At 43.7% G+C, this 15,585-nt stretch overlaps 1 protein-coding gene across 2 annotated transcripts; it reads left to right on the forward strand.

Moving 5' to 3' along the window:
* The first annotated feature begins 772 nt into the window (after positions 1-772).
* On the forward strand, positions 773-15,311 carry tp73 (tumor protein p73). 2 transcript variants are annotated; one of them, XM_076163344.1, is made up of 12 exons: positions 773-1,062; positions 1,937-2,185; positions 9,162-9,348; positions 9,494-9,609; positions 10,204-10,313; positions 10,412-10,554; positions 10,719-10,807; positions 10,920-11,047; positions 11,193-11,347; positions 11,447-11,579; positions 13,109-13,202; positions 13,444-15,311. In XM_076163344.1, exons 1-12 carry the CDS (start codon positions 1,042-1,044, stop codon positions 13,861-13,863), a joined length of 1,845 nt encoding a protein of 614 aa, XP_076019459.1. In that variant the 5' UTR covers positions 773-1,041; the 3' UTR covers positions 13,864-15,311. The 2 variants fall into 2 exon arrangements, with proteins under 2 accessions (XP_076019459.1, XP_076019460.1); XM_076163345.1 differs by having other exon boundaries at positions 10,412-10,551.
* Positions 15,312-15,585: the final 274 nt, after the last annotated feature.

Below are 15,585 nucleotides of genomic sequence, written 5' to 3' on the forward strand. Positions count from 1 at the left end.
GGTGCCTTGTGCTATTTACTGCTGCGTGTCTCTGACTCAGGGTCAGATGTATAGATCCATGCACCCTACGCATGCATTAGTTTGGGTTGAGTCCAGGGCGTTGACCTGTCCCCTGCTTTTCGTCCTCAGCTAAACTGTGGAGACATTTGAGGTCCCCGGTGTCCTCGGGTGGCTTGGTCTCATGGAATTATGGAAAATATTCAATCATCTAAATCAAAAATAATTGATTTCCAAATCTGACCCTCCCTTCTTTGATAATATACATTTTTTCTGGCGGATTTCTAACTATTTTTGTGTGACATTGGAAATATTAAAAGATAAAAAAAACTCACATCCTAAGAAAATGGGACAATCAATCACATGATACCTTTCTCTGAACAAACCTTCCTGTATTTAAACCCACAGCTCAATAAATCATTGACACTGTCACAGTTTAACCTCAACGTCTCTGTGCAGCTTCTCCTCTTCGTTCTTCCTCCTTATCTGTATGTTTTTGGTATTATTGGACATATTGATCACAGTTTCTGTATAACAGTCACCTAATCTCTTCTTTTTGACCCTTGAACTTCTTTCGTGTTTTCCCTCCCCGTCTCTGGCACACACACACACACACACACTCTGTCTTGCTCTGTGTGTCAGACCAGACAGTGTTTACCTAACGCAGGCCTTCACAAGGTGTTTTGGAGCGTGTGTGTACATGCGCCCCCGGCATTGCCGTCTATGTCCGGACATGCCATAATTAGAACTCCGTACCGTTTTCTGGGTTCCCATCCCTCTTTCCCTCTCTGCTCGCCTCAGTCTGTCGCTCCTCTCGCTCCACGCCAGTCCTCACCTTTCCCCTGTCCTGGCTGTCTCTGTGAATGTGTGTGTGTGCAGAGTGAGTGCATGTGTCAGCGTGTGTGTGTGTGTGTGAGAGTGAGCGGTCCACTGTCCCTCCACTGATGCACACTTCGCCTGATCAGTCCAATCCCTTGCTCTCTCTGCTTTTCTGTGTTTGGACATTTTTTTTGACATATGAGACCAAAGCACTCCCACTAGAGGATGTACTACGTAAAGAAGAAGGTAAAGATTCTGTTTTTCTGCACATAAACTCTTTATGTGTGTTGGTTTGTGCGTACATGGATGTGCTCTTGCTTCACACATATGTTCATCCATGTCTGTTTTCTTGTCTGGTTTGTTGTTTGGGTTGAATCAGAGTAAATCTGGTCTCATATGGGCTGATTACTGGACTTGAATGTTGTTTGTTGTTTATTGTTCGATGTTGATGAGCTTTGTTGTCTGCAGTTCCTATGTGTTTTGATGTAACATGACTGAAATCAATCTGGATAAACAAGCTGTTGGTTAACAAATGGAAGCTGTTTTCCTAAGTTTATGGCTCCTGAGTGTGCCAGGATTGACACTTCTATTGACACTCACACACACACACACACTTCACACACACACACACACACACCTCAGTGCAACAAATCTTCCCTCTTTTCAAACATAGCAGAGAGGACAAGGGGGGAATGGCAGGCAATTAGGCAGAGCACAGATTACGCCTGTGTTTTACAACTCTGCTCATAGCCCCGAGGAGACTGACTGCTACCACCACACGCTTGATCAACACACACACACAAGCGCACACACACACACAGGTAGAGGTGTTTGCGCTTTTGCCGATTTTGCGGCTGAATCTCAGTCAAGTTTAACTCTCAAGCTTGTGTTGGTATGTAGAAAACACACAAGCAAGAACACCTTCTATTCTCTTACTCACACACGCACGCACACGCACACACACACACACACACCATTCACAGATCTCCCTCCCAGTGTAATCCGACCTCCCTCTGAGCCCCCCGTCTCTCCAACACCTCTACCTGTGTCCTCCCTCTGCCGCTCTCCTCCCTCCCACTCCACCTCGCTCATCTTCGTCCCTCTGTCTTCCTCCTCACAGTCCCAGTACAACTTGCTGAGCAGCAGCATGGAGAGCCTGGGGAGCCGCGCGACCTCCGCCAGCCCCTACAGCTCGGAGAACGCCTCCTCGTCGGCCGTGCCCACCCCCTCGCCCTACTCGCAGCCCAACTCCACCTTTGAGGGCCTGTCGCCGGCCCCGGCCATCCCCTCCAACACAGACTACCCAGGGCCACACGCCTTCCAGGTGTCCTTTCAGCAGTCCAGCACTGCCAAGTCCGCCACATGGACCGTGAGTACACACACAAACACACACACACACACGCTTGTAACTCTTTTGTGTGTGTATGTGATGTATAGTGTAGTGATGCCCTCGTTTTCTTTGTCTTAATTTCTGTCTTACTCAATAACTCTTGTACGTACATAAAAGCACACACACACACACACACACACACACACACAAAGACGCTCTTTCATGCACACTCAGACGCATACACACACAGTTGCACACGCTCAATCAAGCCAGCACATGTACAGGCCTGTTGCACGTACAGGAGAGAGTAGCGGTTCCTGCAGTGATTCATGTCCTCTTCTCACCTCTCAGCTCAGGAGGTGAAGCGTTGGACAGAAGTTAGTTTCTTCTGTTTGTGCTTCTCAACAATTCTTCCTCTCGCGGTGTTCAGACTTTCTGGACTATTAATAATATTATCTGGTATTTAATCACGCAGTTCAATAATCCCTTGCAAAGTCATTAAGGTATTTGTTCACACAGAGTTACGTTGAGATCAATTCATGAAGTTCTACCTTTGGTCTCATTAGATTCTTTAAGCCTTTCATCATGGCCATTTTTTTCAATATCTTAATTGTTTACTTAATAGTTACTTAAAGCAAATAGTAACTTCTTTTCTTATGATTTATAAGTTTAAATTTACAAAAACAAAACCACATTTGTTGCTTTTTATTATGATTATTGTTGGTAGTAGTATAGTAGGAGGAGGAGGAGCAGTAGTATATTGGTCTGTATGAATAATGAAATAAAATAACCTGATATGTAACTTAGGGTTAAGACTGAAACTAATTAATACAGTATTTAAAGACACACACACACACACACACACACACACACACACACACACAATGGGCATGTGGGTGTAGTGGTAGCAGTCTGATGTGGGTGTTGGAGGTGTTGCCTCTGATCGTCACACAGTTGACCTCCACCAAACAAGAGAAACCAGAGACAAACTGCACTTCCTCTCTGCTGTGTGTGTGTGTGTGTGTGTGTGTGTGTGTGTGTGTGTGTGTGTGTGTGTGTGTGAGTGTGTGTGTGTGTGTGTGTGCGCATACCGAGGGGCTCCTCTGCGGCTGTGTTTGTTGGAGGTAATCATGCGTGGTGGGCTCCTTTACCTGGCTCTCCGTGATGTAAGAGGATCCCTCTCTGGACATTAGAGTGGTGGTCTTTGACCTGCTGCCTTTCTTTCTCTCTCTCTCTTCTCTCTCTGGTCTTAACACACGCACACACACTCGTGGCTGTCACCTCTGGCGCCGAGAGCTTGCAGGGCGCTCTGTCGTCTCCTGAAACACGTCTGTCATCTCCTCGCTCTTAGATCCGCTCTGGCTGGGCTCCTTCTGACGGCCAAACAGCAACAGAAACCAAGAAACACAGGAGGGAAATATGTTTCTCTTTCCTGATTACTCACTGCAATTCATCCATTCATCTGGAACAAAACACAGAAAGCTTCTTTAACTTATTTAATGATCTGTGTAACGCCAGCTTTGAGAGGTTTTCCCAGATTAGCAAACTAACTCACCAATAATAATAATAATATATCTGTAGTGTTGCAGTCTTCTTAGGTCCTTCATAACTGTTTCTCATTGATGGAGTTGGGGGGACAGGCCACAGCAGGGGGTCTCACACACACGGCCCTACATAGAGGAAAGAGTCATGGATTATTTGTTGCTTTTGCTCACAGCAGAGCAGGATGGAGAGGAAGCCTGTGATTATTAAGATTACATTTATGATGCCATAAAACAGGCGGGATTAGAAAGAAAGAGGCTGGATGATTGTTTGCAGCTTTTCTGAACTTCACCGTAATTCTTTGTTTGTAACCTTCAGGCACGATTAGAAAGCTGGCAAAGCGTCAGATAATGGATCCAAGTGTGATTATGCACAGACACTGTATATATCTTTGGTCCTAAAAAGACAATGCGGTAGAGACAAGAGACCCTGAACCACAAGGAGGGAAAAGATTTGTGTGTTGAAGTTCTAACTAGAAGAGAAGTGCTTATTTTGAGAGCCGTAGTGGATACTTTGAGTTAACAAGTTCTTTTATTGAGATATACTACAGTAAATAAGTATTTCTACAATCTGGTTATCATTTGGGCTCGGTAGAAAAATGTTGTGAGCACTCAGATCCTGTCTGCATTTGTCAATTCTGAAAAGACGAGGGATTACAGTCGAGTCGCTCGGAACAAATCAGGTCCTGCTAATGTGAGGGGAATCCCCCAAAGTAATACCAGGGTGTGTGTGTGTGTGTGTGTGTGTGTGTGTGTGTGTGTGTGTGTGTGTGTGTTAAACGTGTGTGTGTGTAAAGATTCAGTGTTTGAACATGCTTGACAAAGAGGATGACTGCGGTGACCAGACTGAGTCAGTGTGTTTAGGTGAAGGAGTCGGGCGTTCCTGCTGCTGCTGCTGGGATTCTTGTAGCTTCAGGCAGAGGGAAATGCCACAGGGGAATATGGACTATAATCTCTCTCACTCACCCCCCCCCCCCCCCCCCCCCCCCCCCCCCCCCCACACACACACACACACACACACACACACACACACACACACACACACACACACACACCTCCCTAGAGAGAGTGGGTGGGGGGTTACAGGGCTTTCGGGGATTATGAGAAAAGAGTTTGAGTTTTTGCCTGTTGGTTAAGACATCAGGTATTCCACAATAAAAGAAGAAGAGAAGAAGAGAAGAGTTTCCACATGAAAACCTGGTTAAACTGCTCTACCCCCGTCTTCTCTTACAATAGAGAATAAAGCCCTGAAATGATGATGATGAGGAAGATGAAGATGATTCCTTGGCTTTGATAGGGGCGAGCCTCACTGCGGCTGGAAATGAGATCTAACACCTCAGCCCTGTCAAATAATGACACCTCTCTCTCTCAAACACTCAGACTTCTGTGTGTGTGTGTGTGTGTAAGTGTGTGTGTGTGTGTGTTTGTGATGCGGGTGCAGGCTGGAGCTTGCACTGCATGGCGGCCTGTCAGAAGTTGCTCTTCCCAGCTATTAACGTCTCTCCGCTCGGGCACAGGTCCCAACTCGCCCGGCTCCACACTTCCGTCCTCACGCGTCAGCCGCAGCCACGCCGTCACTGGCTTCCTGCTGAGCACACAACACACACAGACTGATGCTGGAAAGCGAAAGGATGAAATCTACACTTTACTTGATTAACTTGAACTGAATTCAAAGTGATACTTCAGCGACATTTATACTGTTTCTTCACCTTTGCCTCAGAAGGTGTTTTCATTGCTTAGCGACCACCAGGATGTCATTTCCCTGTAAATATATACACTTATTATCATATACTTACCCAGAAGACAAAGGGTTAAAACAAAGGAGCTTGCGTCTGAGCAACATTCAGCTACATCTTCATTCCTTTTGTTCTCCAAAGCTGTGCATTGTCCAGCATCACCACTGGTTTGCAAACGTTCTAGTTCTGCAGGAAGGAAACACCTTCAGCCTTCTGCCCATTCTGTCCCATAACACTGTATGTGTGTGTGTGTGTGTGTGTGTGTGTGTGTGTGTGTGTGTGTGTGTGTGTGTGTGTGTGCACTCCTGTCTGTTACAGTAAATGCATCTTGGAGTATAAATGCCTGCCAGTGGCAAGTAGCAGCCTGTGATTGGTGGGTTTGATGGAGATTGTTTTCATTCCGGCTCATTTTCACCACCTGAGCGCTTCAGAAGCTTCTGTTATCCGCTCGCATCTTTGCCAAAAGATGAAATCAGCACAAATGAGTCAAACGCTGGCAGAGTTTGGCTGAAGTGAACAGAACCAGAGTGTTTTTGATCACATTCCATTGGTTTCCATGTGATCGTTTCAGGATTAGATGTATAACTACAGTGATGCAGTGTAGATAATAGCTTTTGTTATCCCGAGTCAAAGCCTAGAGGTCATTAAATCTCCCCTCATCTCCTAAAGTAGCACTGAGACTTGCAAACAGCAATTACTGGACTTCAAAGTTAGAGTGGGGAGACAGAGAATCACATTTCCTGCATAGTTTGAGCGGAATACAGTGAACCAATACATATTTATGTGTGCGAGTGTGTGCTTGTGCATGCACGTGCGTGTAAACGCATTCGATATTTGGACAGTTAAGCAAATTTGCGGTGGGCATGCTGTTGCTTGCGTGTATGGATGAGTCTGGCAATTATCACTTTGTCTCCAGAAGCCTGTCAGGACCTGTATCCACTGGTCCACTGCAGAGAGAGAGAGAGAGAGGGGGGGTTGATAGCTGCTGTGATGGCCCCAAAACATAATCACAAATGTGGGTGAAAGCAAGAAGAAGATTCTCTCTTTCTCTGTAACTTTTCATATCTTACCACGTTTTTTTTCTTGAATAGATTTCATATTTTTGATGTCATCTGGCCACAAATTATTTTTTCTTCCAAACATGACCCACATTTTACACTTCATTCCCTTTCTGTGTAACTGTCACTTCCTGTTACCTTCTTCCACCTCTGTCTCATCTTCAAAGCCAATGACCACTGAAGTTTCTCTTTTTGGTTCAGTCTCTCTGTCTTCTCTCCGTCCTTTCATCCTTGCAAACATAAAAAACCTCGTCAGTCCATCACACTTATCTTATCTTACCTCATCTGCACCGACAGATACAACAGGACGCGCTTTTATCAATTGGCACCAACAATTATATATGACCTGTCAGAGGTGTGTGTGTGTGTGTTTTTGTGCTCACCAGTCTGTGCTGTGGACGAGTTGAGACATCTGCACGTAGAAAAACTGAAAACAGACAAATTTATGACCTTCCTGAACTGAAGATGTGTTCAAAAACATTGCAAATCACAAACCACAACTTCTGTCCTGCTGCTCCCACAAATCATCAACACAAAGTGTGTTACTGTGGATAAGAAAAGCAACAGCTGCTCAGTCAATCACACTTTTACACTGATGGAGTTTAAGTGGCTGTTGACCTCCTGATAACATGGTATCAACAGCAGCCTCCCACTCTCTTTGTGAGGTAACTGGCCACCTCAGTGTGTAAACGCAGCATCTGTGTGAGTCTGCCGCTCGCCTGGTGGAGTGGCCGAGTTGGAAAGTTCGTTATGATCTTTATAAACTTTGGAGATGTTAATGGAAATTGACAATTAAATAATGGTGGAACTGTTCTGGATGAGCTCTGTTGCTATTGAAGATAAATGAATGAGGACTAGAGGATGGTAGTAGTTGTTAAAACACACACACACACAAACTGAGGTGAAAAAGTTGTTGTACTGCTTGACCATTTCAAAGTAATTCCATAAAACTGTCCTGTTAATAGGAGACTTCCAGTGTTTGGAACATAGAGTTGCTTGTTTTTTGAAAAGTGAGGGAATAAACCTCATTAAATAAATCTTCCTGTTGTAATCATGATGGGAATCAAATAATGTATCGGCGGCGATCCAATGGGAAAAGCTCTGACGTCTGTGAATAAATCTGTCAGTTTATTGCAGAAAATGATTTATTCATGGTATGGATGAGCTGTCCAGACTTGTCAGGGAAAACTAGGTGGGAAAAGGTGATGTGCACAGGTATTTCCATTAGCCCAGAGGGAGCGCTTGTGGCTATGGGTGTGTGTGTGTTTTAGTGTGCATGGGGTTGCAATGTGTGAGTGGTTTAGAAGGGGCTTAGTAACTCTCTGTCACAATAAGGAACTGAAGCCGTGATTGTTGGAAGGCCGGAGCTGTTTGAGCGTCCATCATCAGGCACATTTATCAAACTGGGCTTCTGCCTGCAGCTGGAGGGACGACTGACTTCAAGCTGAGACTCAAACGCAGAGTCGTAAAACAGAAGCGTGAGATTTAAATTCCTGAGATTCATAATCAGTATTGTGGGGCTGGTGGGATACAGTGGAGAGCCTGGAGAAAAAGCCTGGAGAAATGGGGGGGAAATACATAATATGGCCGAAATCCAGACACTCAAGCAGGATCCAGAGACGTCAGCAGGTTCCAGTTTGGTCTGGGAACCTGACCTGGAACCTTGCAGAGCATTTTGACACATAAGTGTAGCAAGAGACCTATATTGAACCTATATTGATTAGTAATAAATGATAAATATGGAAAAATAAGTATTCTAAACATGTGGAATATGGTTCTGTAGGTACAGTATGTACGTATTTATCTTATTCGTCACTGTGAATTGTATACATTGAGCTGTATACTGTAAATTTCTGCATTGTTGCTCTTGTAGTCACGTCTCGCTGCAAGTCCACACAGGACAAATGTCTCCTCTGTGTTCTCTGTAAGCCCAGTCTGATTACCAGAGGAAGATGTTTGAGATTTTGTGATTGTGTCGGGGCATGTTAAGGCTTTTTCATCCTAGTGTCGTCTGCGTGAATCCGCCCATAAGCGGCGTCAGCGTCAGCGTGCACGTGCGTGTGAGCAACTGCTTTCAAAATAAGGAATCGTTACAGAAGCATGGAGGTTTGCTTCAGCACAGCTCAGCACATTCTCACCATCCATTAGTTTTTACACACAAACACACACACACACACACACACACACACACACACACACACACACACACACACACACACACACACACAGCTGTACAGTCCACGTTGCTAATGTTACCACCGGCTCATTCTGCTGGATAACAGTCATTTATTCATTCTAATAACCCAGTCATCACCTTTACGACACAGTATAAAACTTAATGCTATGTAGTTGTGTGCTTTCCCTTTCCATTCATTTGCTACGTCTGTTCAATTTGTTCTGCAGTTGCTATTTGATGTGATAATGACTCCCCGTGTTCACAGCCCACTCTCTCCACGCCGTATTATCACTCAGCTCTTACTTGCTCTTTTATTTTGTCTATTTGCCCCTCTTCTTGACATTTCAGTGGTTTTAATTAAATATGTAACTTTGCAGGAACAATTTCAACCCCAAACTTAATTGGTATAAAACCCAAAATCCAAGGTCATGAGGACCCAAACTTTGATTCCTGCTCCTCAGTTCACATCCCTGTTCTGATCCTCTCTGGTGCTGTGTTTCGTAGTACTCACCCCTGCTGAAGAAACTCTACTGTCAGATTGCCAAGACGTGTCCCATCCAGATCAAACTGTCCTCCTCGCCTCCACATGGCAGCATCATCAGGGCCATGCCCGTCTTCAAGAAGGCCGAGCACATCACCGAAGTGGTCAAACGCTGCCCGAACCACGAGCTGGGACGAGACTTCAACGACGGTGAGGCCGGACAGTGAAGAACTTTGACTAAAACTTAGTTTCAATTCAAGCATCTTACCTTTACTCTGGTGACTTCCTGGTGCTTTGGCTCAAGTAAACCTCCATCCTCACCATCTTTCCCTTTCTCTATCCACCCTCTCCTCAGGCCAAGTTGCTCCTGCCAGTCACCTGATCCGTGTGGAGGGGAACAACCTCAGCCAGTATGTGGACGATCCGGTCACAGGCCGACAGAGCGTCATGGTCCCATACGAGACTCCACAGGTCAGTGGCTGCTTGTCCACGTCATATTCAGTAGATGTGGAATGAGGCTGGATTCTGATGAACACAAACATGGTGAGAAGCATTAGTCTGAGCTAAAATAACAGATTGATCAACGTACCAACAACAAATACTGTGTTCAAAAAGTGGTGGAATAAAACAGATGAACTTTTAAGCTCTGGATTTAGATTCTCCTAAATGTTATTTTCCAAGATGGGCCGAGTTTGTTTCTGAAAAAAAGTCATTTTTATCTAAATACTTCACAGCTGTAAATAACGGTGTTCCAGTTTGTGCGTGTCCAGACAAGCACAGGCATGAGAAATCATCACATCTGTGATCGCACCTGAAGAAATCAACGAAAAACACCATGCAGCCTTCATCTCTTAATCCAAAGTGTTTTGCAACATTGCCCCCTGGTGGTGGATTGTAAAGACGCAACTCAGTCTTGAGCGAGTGAAATACGGGAAACCAGTCAGTCGCTTTGTGAAATAGGGATGAATGTGTAAAACTTATGAGAAATAATAAAGAGGAGTGAAGCCCTCTGGATCTGAAATCAAAATCTAATTTGAGGCGGCTGTCCTTTATTGTGTGTTGCAGGTGGGGACTGAGTTCACCACCATCCTGTATAACTTCATGTGCAACAGCAGCTGTGTGGGCGGCATGAACAGGAGACCCATCCTCATCATCATCACTTTGGAGACCCGGGAGTAAGTTACGTGTCATCAATGACCAGCAAAGATGTATAGGAATGATGCAAAGTGAATTGTTCTCAAAGCAGACTTTAACTCTTTAATCATCTCTGCAGCGGTCAGGTCCTGGGCAGGAGGTCATTTGAAGGTCGGATATGTGCGTGTCCAGGCCGTGACCGGAAAGCAGACGAGGACCATTTCAGGGAGCAGCAGGCTCTGAATGACAGCGTGGCCAAAAATGGCAACGCCAATAAACGTAGTGAGTCGTTTTGTTTTCACCACATTTAAAACCTAAAGTTTGTGAGTTGCTGGAGCAACCTAGTTCTGGCCAATCTGAAGTATTGTATATGACTACATATATGTTTAGGTTTTCGTTATAAAGCTGGGATCCATACTTGACAATGATTCTGTTCTGATCTGCAGACTTCAAACAGAGCCCGCCTAATATTCCCAGCCCAAACATTAACATGAGGAAGAGGCGGCACGGAGAGGAGGAGATTTATTATATTCCTGTAAGAGCCTCTCACACACTTGTTTAATGCAATTACTATGAACAGGTTTCAGACAAAACAAATTGACGGTCACTTATTGTTACGTTGCCTTATATGTGGTGTTTGTGTGCAGGTTCGTGGCAGAGATAACTTTGAGCTGCTGATGAAGATTAAAGACAGTTTGGAGCTGGTGGAGCTGGTGCCACAACCACTTGTGGAGTCCTACAGACAACAAACACAGCAGCAGCTACTGCAGAGGCCGTGAGTTTCTCTCTCTCACACACACACACACACGCACAAGCTTGATGATTCAGTTTGATTGAAAGATAAATAAGCAGAAGTCAGAGAACAAACAGTATTTCCTCAGAGTTGTCTGACGTCTTGTACGCTCTCCTGTTTTGTGTAGGAGCCACATAGCGTCGCCTTCTTCTTACTCTCCAATGTCCAACATGAACAAGCTTCATGCCCATGCAGGCCTCAACAGACCACCTTCAATCAATCAGCTGGTGGGGCAGCAGCCCCAGCAAAACCTCTCTGCCCCCAACAACATCACTCATATGGGTGAGTGTCCTTTGTGAACCTGTCTTGTTATTCTGCAGACAGATCAATGGCGTGAAAGCATGACGTTATTGATCGCCCTTCCTCCTTCCTTTCTCACAGGCGCCAACATGCTTAACAGCCACCACATGCAGGCCAATGGTGATATGAACGGTGGCCACGGCAGTCAGACTTTAGTGTCTGCTGCCCACTGCAGCCCTCCCCCTCCATATAACCCTGACCCCAGCTTCGTCAGGTACCTCACCCTCCAATGACACTCCTTCTTTAACCCCTGTATAAGGTCAGCAGACAATCAGATGCACTTGTTGGGTTAGACATGAATGGGTGCCTTGTTTGTGCCAAAAACAGACACTTTGTTTGATCAAAAGTTCTCCCTTGCAGCAACATGTGACTAGATGGAAGTGTGTTATGCAGTCAGTTGGAGTGTAGCACAGCTGCTATGTAAACGCAAGTCACCCTTGACTAAGCCCCGCCCATTAGTTACTGTTGCTTTGTCTGTCAAGCTTCGGGTTATAGAATAGCACAAAAGGAGATAGCAATGATAATGGTGTCAGATACACTCATACTCTCAGCTGTGGACAGATGTGTGTCCTTCCTGTTTCCTCTCTGTATCTCTCTAATATAACCTCTACATGACAGCTAGTCGTTTCACTGTTGTACAGTCTCAATATTCCCACATAGTTGCAGACATTTGGGAATTTGGATGGTTGTTTCTTACTTATGAGCTCCCACTGTTTGAACCATTCATTCCCTGCAAAGTTCTTCGTATTGTTTTGCACCACCCACCACATTTTCAGATCCTGAGTATCAAACGCACCCAAATGCACAATGCTTTGGCATGTTGGCAAACGGAGAAAGCTTGACGGACCTGTTGTGCATAGCTACAGTCGCTAAGCCATGACTGGACAGTCAAAGTTCAGGGGAGGGTTTTAGTGAACGGTCGATTGCATCACAAATATGGCAGAGTAACCATGGACATGCAGTTCCAGACGCGTGGCTGCCACAGGTGTGTTGTGTAACCCCAAACCCCAAACTGTGTGTAAACGGTTACATCTACAACCATTCATACTGTCATTCTTTTTACAGCCACCAAACTCTTTGCCATGCACTATTAATTTTCTTTAAAAGAAATTTCCATTGTTTATTTTCTAAGTTCTATTTAATTTAAAACTTTTTTCATACTTTTCTAAGAATATGTGTCATTACCATAGGATTAATATTTTGCTTTTGCAATTTTAACAGTTTTGATACAGTTTTTGCTTTTTAGAATATTATGTTTATTGTACAGCTAAAGTGTACAGCTAACGTCGCTCATGATTACATTGTATGTTGCCAAACGAATAACATTTCATGTATTTATAATAAAGATTCTTCATCAAAGCAACAATTGCCTTATGAATCATTAATATAAATGCATGCTTATGGTTTCACTTCTACTAAATCTGTCAAGATGTATCGTTTTGGAACAGTTTAGGCTAAATCTTAAATCTAATTCATAATCATGCTGAATTAAAACAAACCAGGTGAATAAATGGTGATGGGGCTTAGCGACATGTGATATAAGTGACTGATGCTTCTTTCTGTTCTGCTCTGCCTATAACTATGTGACACACTGACGATCATCTTACAGTGTTCTCTGTTGTAGCAAACTCCACGTTGCACTTTAAATCACTGTGAATGAAGTTGTTTATTTAGCACTTCTATATTCATCTTTATAGTTATGCTCTAATGAGTCTAAGCAGCCTTGCTTCTCTCCCCATGCAGCTTTCTTACCAGTCTGGGCTGTCAGAACTTCATTGACTACTTCATCTCCCAAGGCCTGCAGACCATCTACCATCTCCAGACTCTCTCCATGGAGGTAACTCATGCACAACACAAGTCATGTTTGCGAGGTTTTGGGAGGATCTATTTGTAATAGATGGAAAGACATACATAAACAGAACACAGGCCTAAAACTGGACCAAGGGGCACACAAGTCATGTTAATGTATACACAAAAACAGGGCACCTAAATGTAAACCAGTGATAGCATTGGGTCAGGCAGAGGAAGGATCTATTTTGATTTTGATGTTTCTCACTCACCTTCTTTCCATCTTCCAGGATCTCGGTGCCCTGAAGATACCAGAGCAGTCCCGGTTAGCCATCTGGAGAGGTCTGCAGGACATGAAGCAAGGCACTGCTCTCCCTCTTCCTTCCTCTAACCATCACCATGACTACCACGGCCACAGCCACGGCCATGGCCAGCAGCTCATTCGCTCGAGCAGCAACATGGCTGCCACGGCAATGGCAGCTATTGGGGCCGCCGGCGGGGAACTCCAACGTCAGCGTGTTATGGAGGCTGTGCACTTCCGCGTCCGCCACACCATCACCATCCCCAACAGGCCAGGTGTGGTTGGGACATCAGGGATGGCGGCGGCGACTGATGAGTGGGCTGACTTTGGTTTTGACATGCCTGATTGCAAAGTGTCACGTAGCAAACACTCAATCAAAGAGGAATTCATGGATAGTGACATTCACTGAAGCATCTTGGGACTGTTTTGCCAATATTATCAGCACCAGGTTACAGAGCAATGCAGTGTAGATAGGTTTTTAAAGGTTTCTGTCACATTTAGAGAGGGATTTCTGAGAAAAAAGTACGTACCAAGTTAATGTGGGATAATAACGGTGTGACAGTAGCATTGTCAATGCAAACAAATACAAGATGACACTGAATAATGACTGATAGTGGATTGTGTTGATGGAGGACAATGTGAATTATCTCTATAAAACTGGATTTTTTTCTCTCATGGTGAGCACAAATTGTAGCAGCTGTACCCTGAACACTGTCACAGTTTATTACAGCTTTTGCAGTACATTAGCTGCATTTTGGTGATTCAACAGACGATGGTTAGAGGGGACGCAAACTTCATTCTCAGTTCACTTATTTATTGTTTTCCTTCCGTTGTACAAATGTATATATCTTGTAAATGTTTTGTACTAGGTAGTGTGGTTGTAAAGGGTTTAGATTCAAAGTCATGTATCTCCAGTTAAAACCAGATGTATACATTTGAATGTTAATCAAAATGTCAGCAAGCAACAAGTTATGTAACAGTTATGTACATTTTGAATGACCTATTGATAATTTAATGACTTATAGTTCAGCATGTCCTTTATTTTGTTGTAAAGGGGGACTTTGGTATTAACAGTGCGTATTCATGAACACGAGTAGATAATTAAGCTTTGCATCCTTTACGTTTGTCACAGTTGTAATTCTTGTACAGAATGCCAGCACAGGAATCAGTTGTGAAACTAAACAGCAGTATTAATATTGGGATTTAATCAGAACTGTAAATCATAAATTCAGTAAGATTCCCCGTTTATCTACATACTTGGCAGGACAGTAGCATTTTCTTCCTATATGTGTGTTTTTAAAACCCTTGCGGGGCGAGGTCCTCATGTATTGATTATAGCTGTGCAACTAGTAGGCTATGTGTCTCCATGGCAACTGTTTGTGGATATTAACATGTTTAATAGCAACATTCCAGTTTTCCTAGCATAATACAGTTTTAGTATCTGTGTCCAGATGATTTGTGAGTTAGTGGTTTCTTGACTTTGTTCTGTAACTCTAACTAACTTGGACCTTTTTGCAGCCATCAGTGTAGTCCTGGAATTAGGAAATCTATGTTTTCCATCAAGACTGTTTTGATGATGACCACAAAAGATCTATTGATCTGGCTTTAATGATCTTATTTGGTGTGTGTACACTTGCATGAGGACAGCAGCACATGAATGAAATTTCACTTGTGTGAAACACACACACACACACACACCTCCCTCCACTAGCCACCAACTGGTCGAAGAATGAGCACTTTAATGCTTTGAAAAGGAAAACAATTTAGAGTTATCTGTGCTTATGATCAGTATTATGCATTATCACAGTGTAAATACAGATTGTCATTTGTTTTAATATTCATTGTGAGCTTTTATTATCTGTTTTCAAAAATGGCTAAGAAATGTATCAGTGTAACTATTGATGTTCTCCAATGTTTATTCGTTTTTGATGTTAAGTACAGTGTTTACAGTGTCTTATAAACAATGGCTATTAAAACAACGCTGTCATTTTCTTTTTCTCTTATATGGACAATAGTTAAATTGTATCTTAAATGCAGCCTAAATCTAAAGCACATAATCTACGTTAAGAGTAAAAATCGATTATTGTATTTTAATAATCGATCGGGACGTGTGCTTTCATTGGCAGGACGT

The sequence above is a fragment of the Genypterus blacodes genome, unplaced genomic scaffold (assembly GCF_046128005.1).
Source record: "Genypterus blacodes isolate CSIRO-AG114 ecotype Tasmania unplaced genomic scaffold, CSIRO-AGI_Gbla_v1 ptg000131l_1, whole genome shotgun sequence".
In the NCBI taxonomy this organism is placed as follows: domain Eukaryota; kingdom Metazoa; phylum Chordata; class Actinopteri; order Ophidiiformes; family Ophidiidae; genus Genypterus; species Genypterus blacodes.

Bases quoted from the DNA above. Each gene is read 5' to 3' on its own strand.
- tp73 (XM_076163344.1), top strand. From the start codon at position 1,042: ATGTACTACGTAAAGAAGAAG. The intron at 9,349-9,493 runs GTGAGGCCGGAC...CCCTCTCCTCAG, and splicing joins GGGACGAGACTTCAACGACG to GCCAAGTTGCTCCTGCCAGT. The intron at 11,580-13,108 runs GTACCTCACCCT...CTCCCCATGCAG, and splicing joins CCTGACCCCAGCTTCGTCAG to CTTTCTTACCAGTCTGGGCT.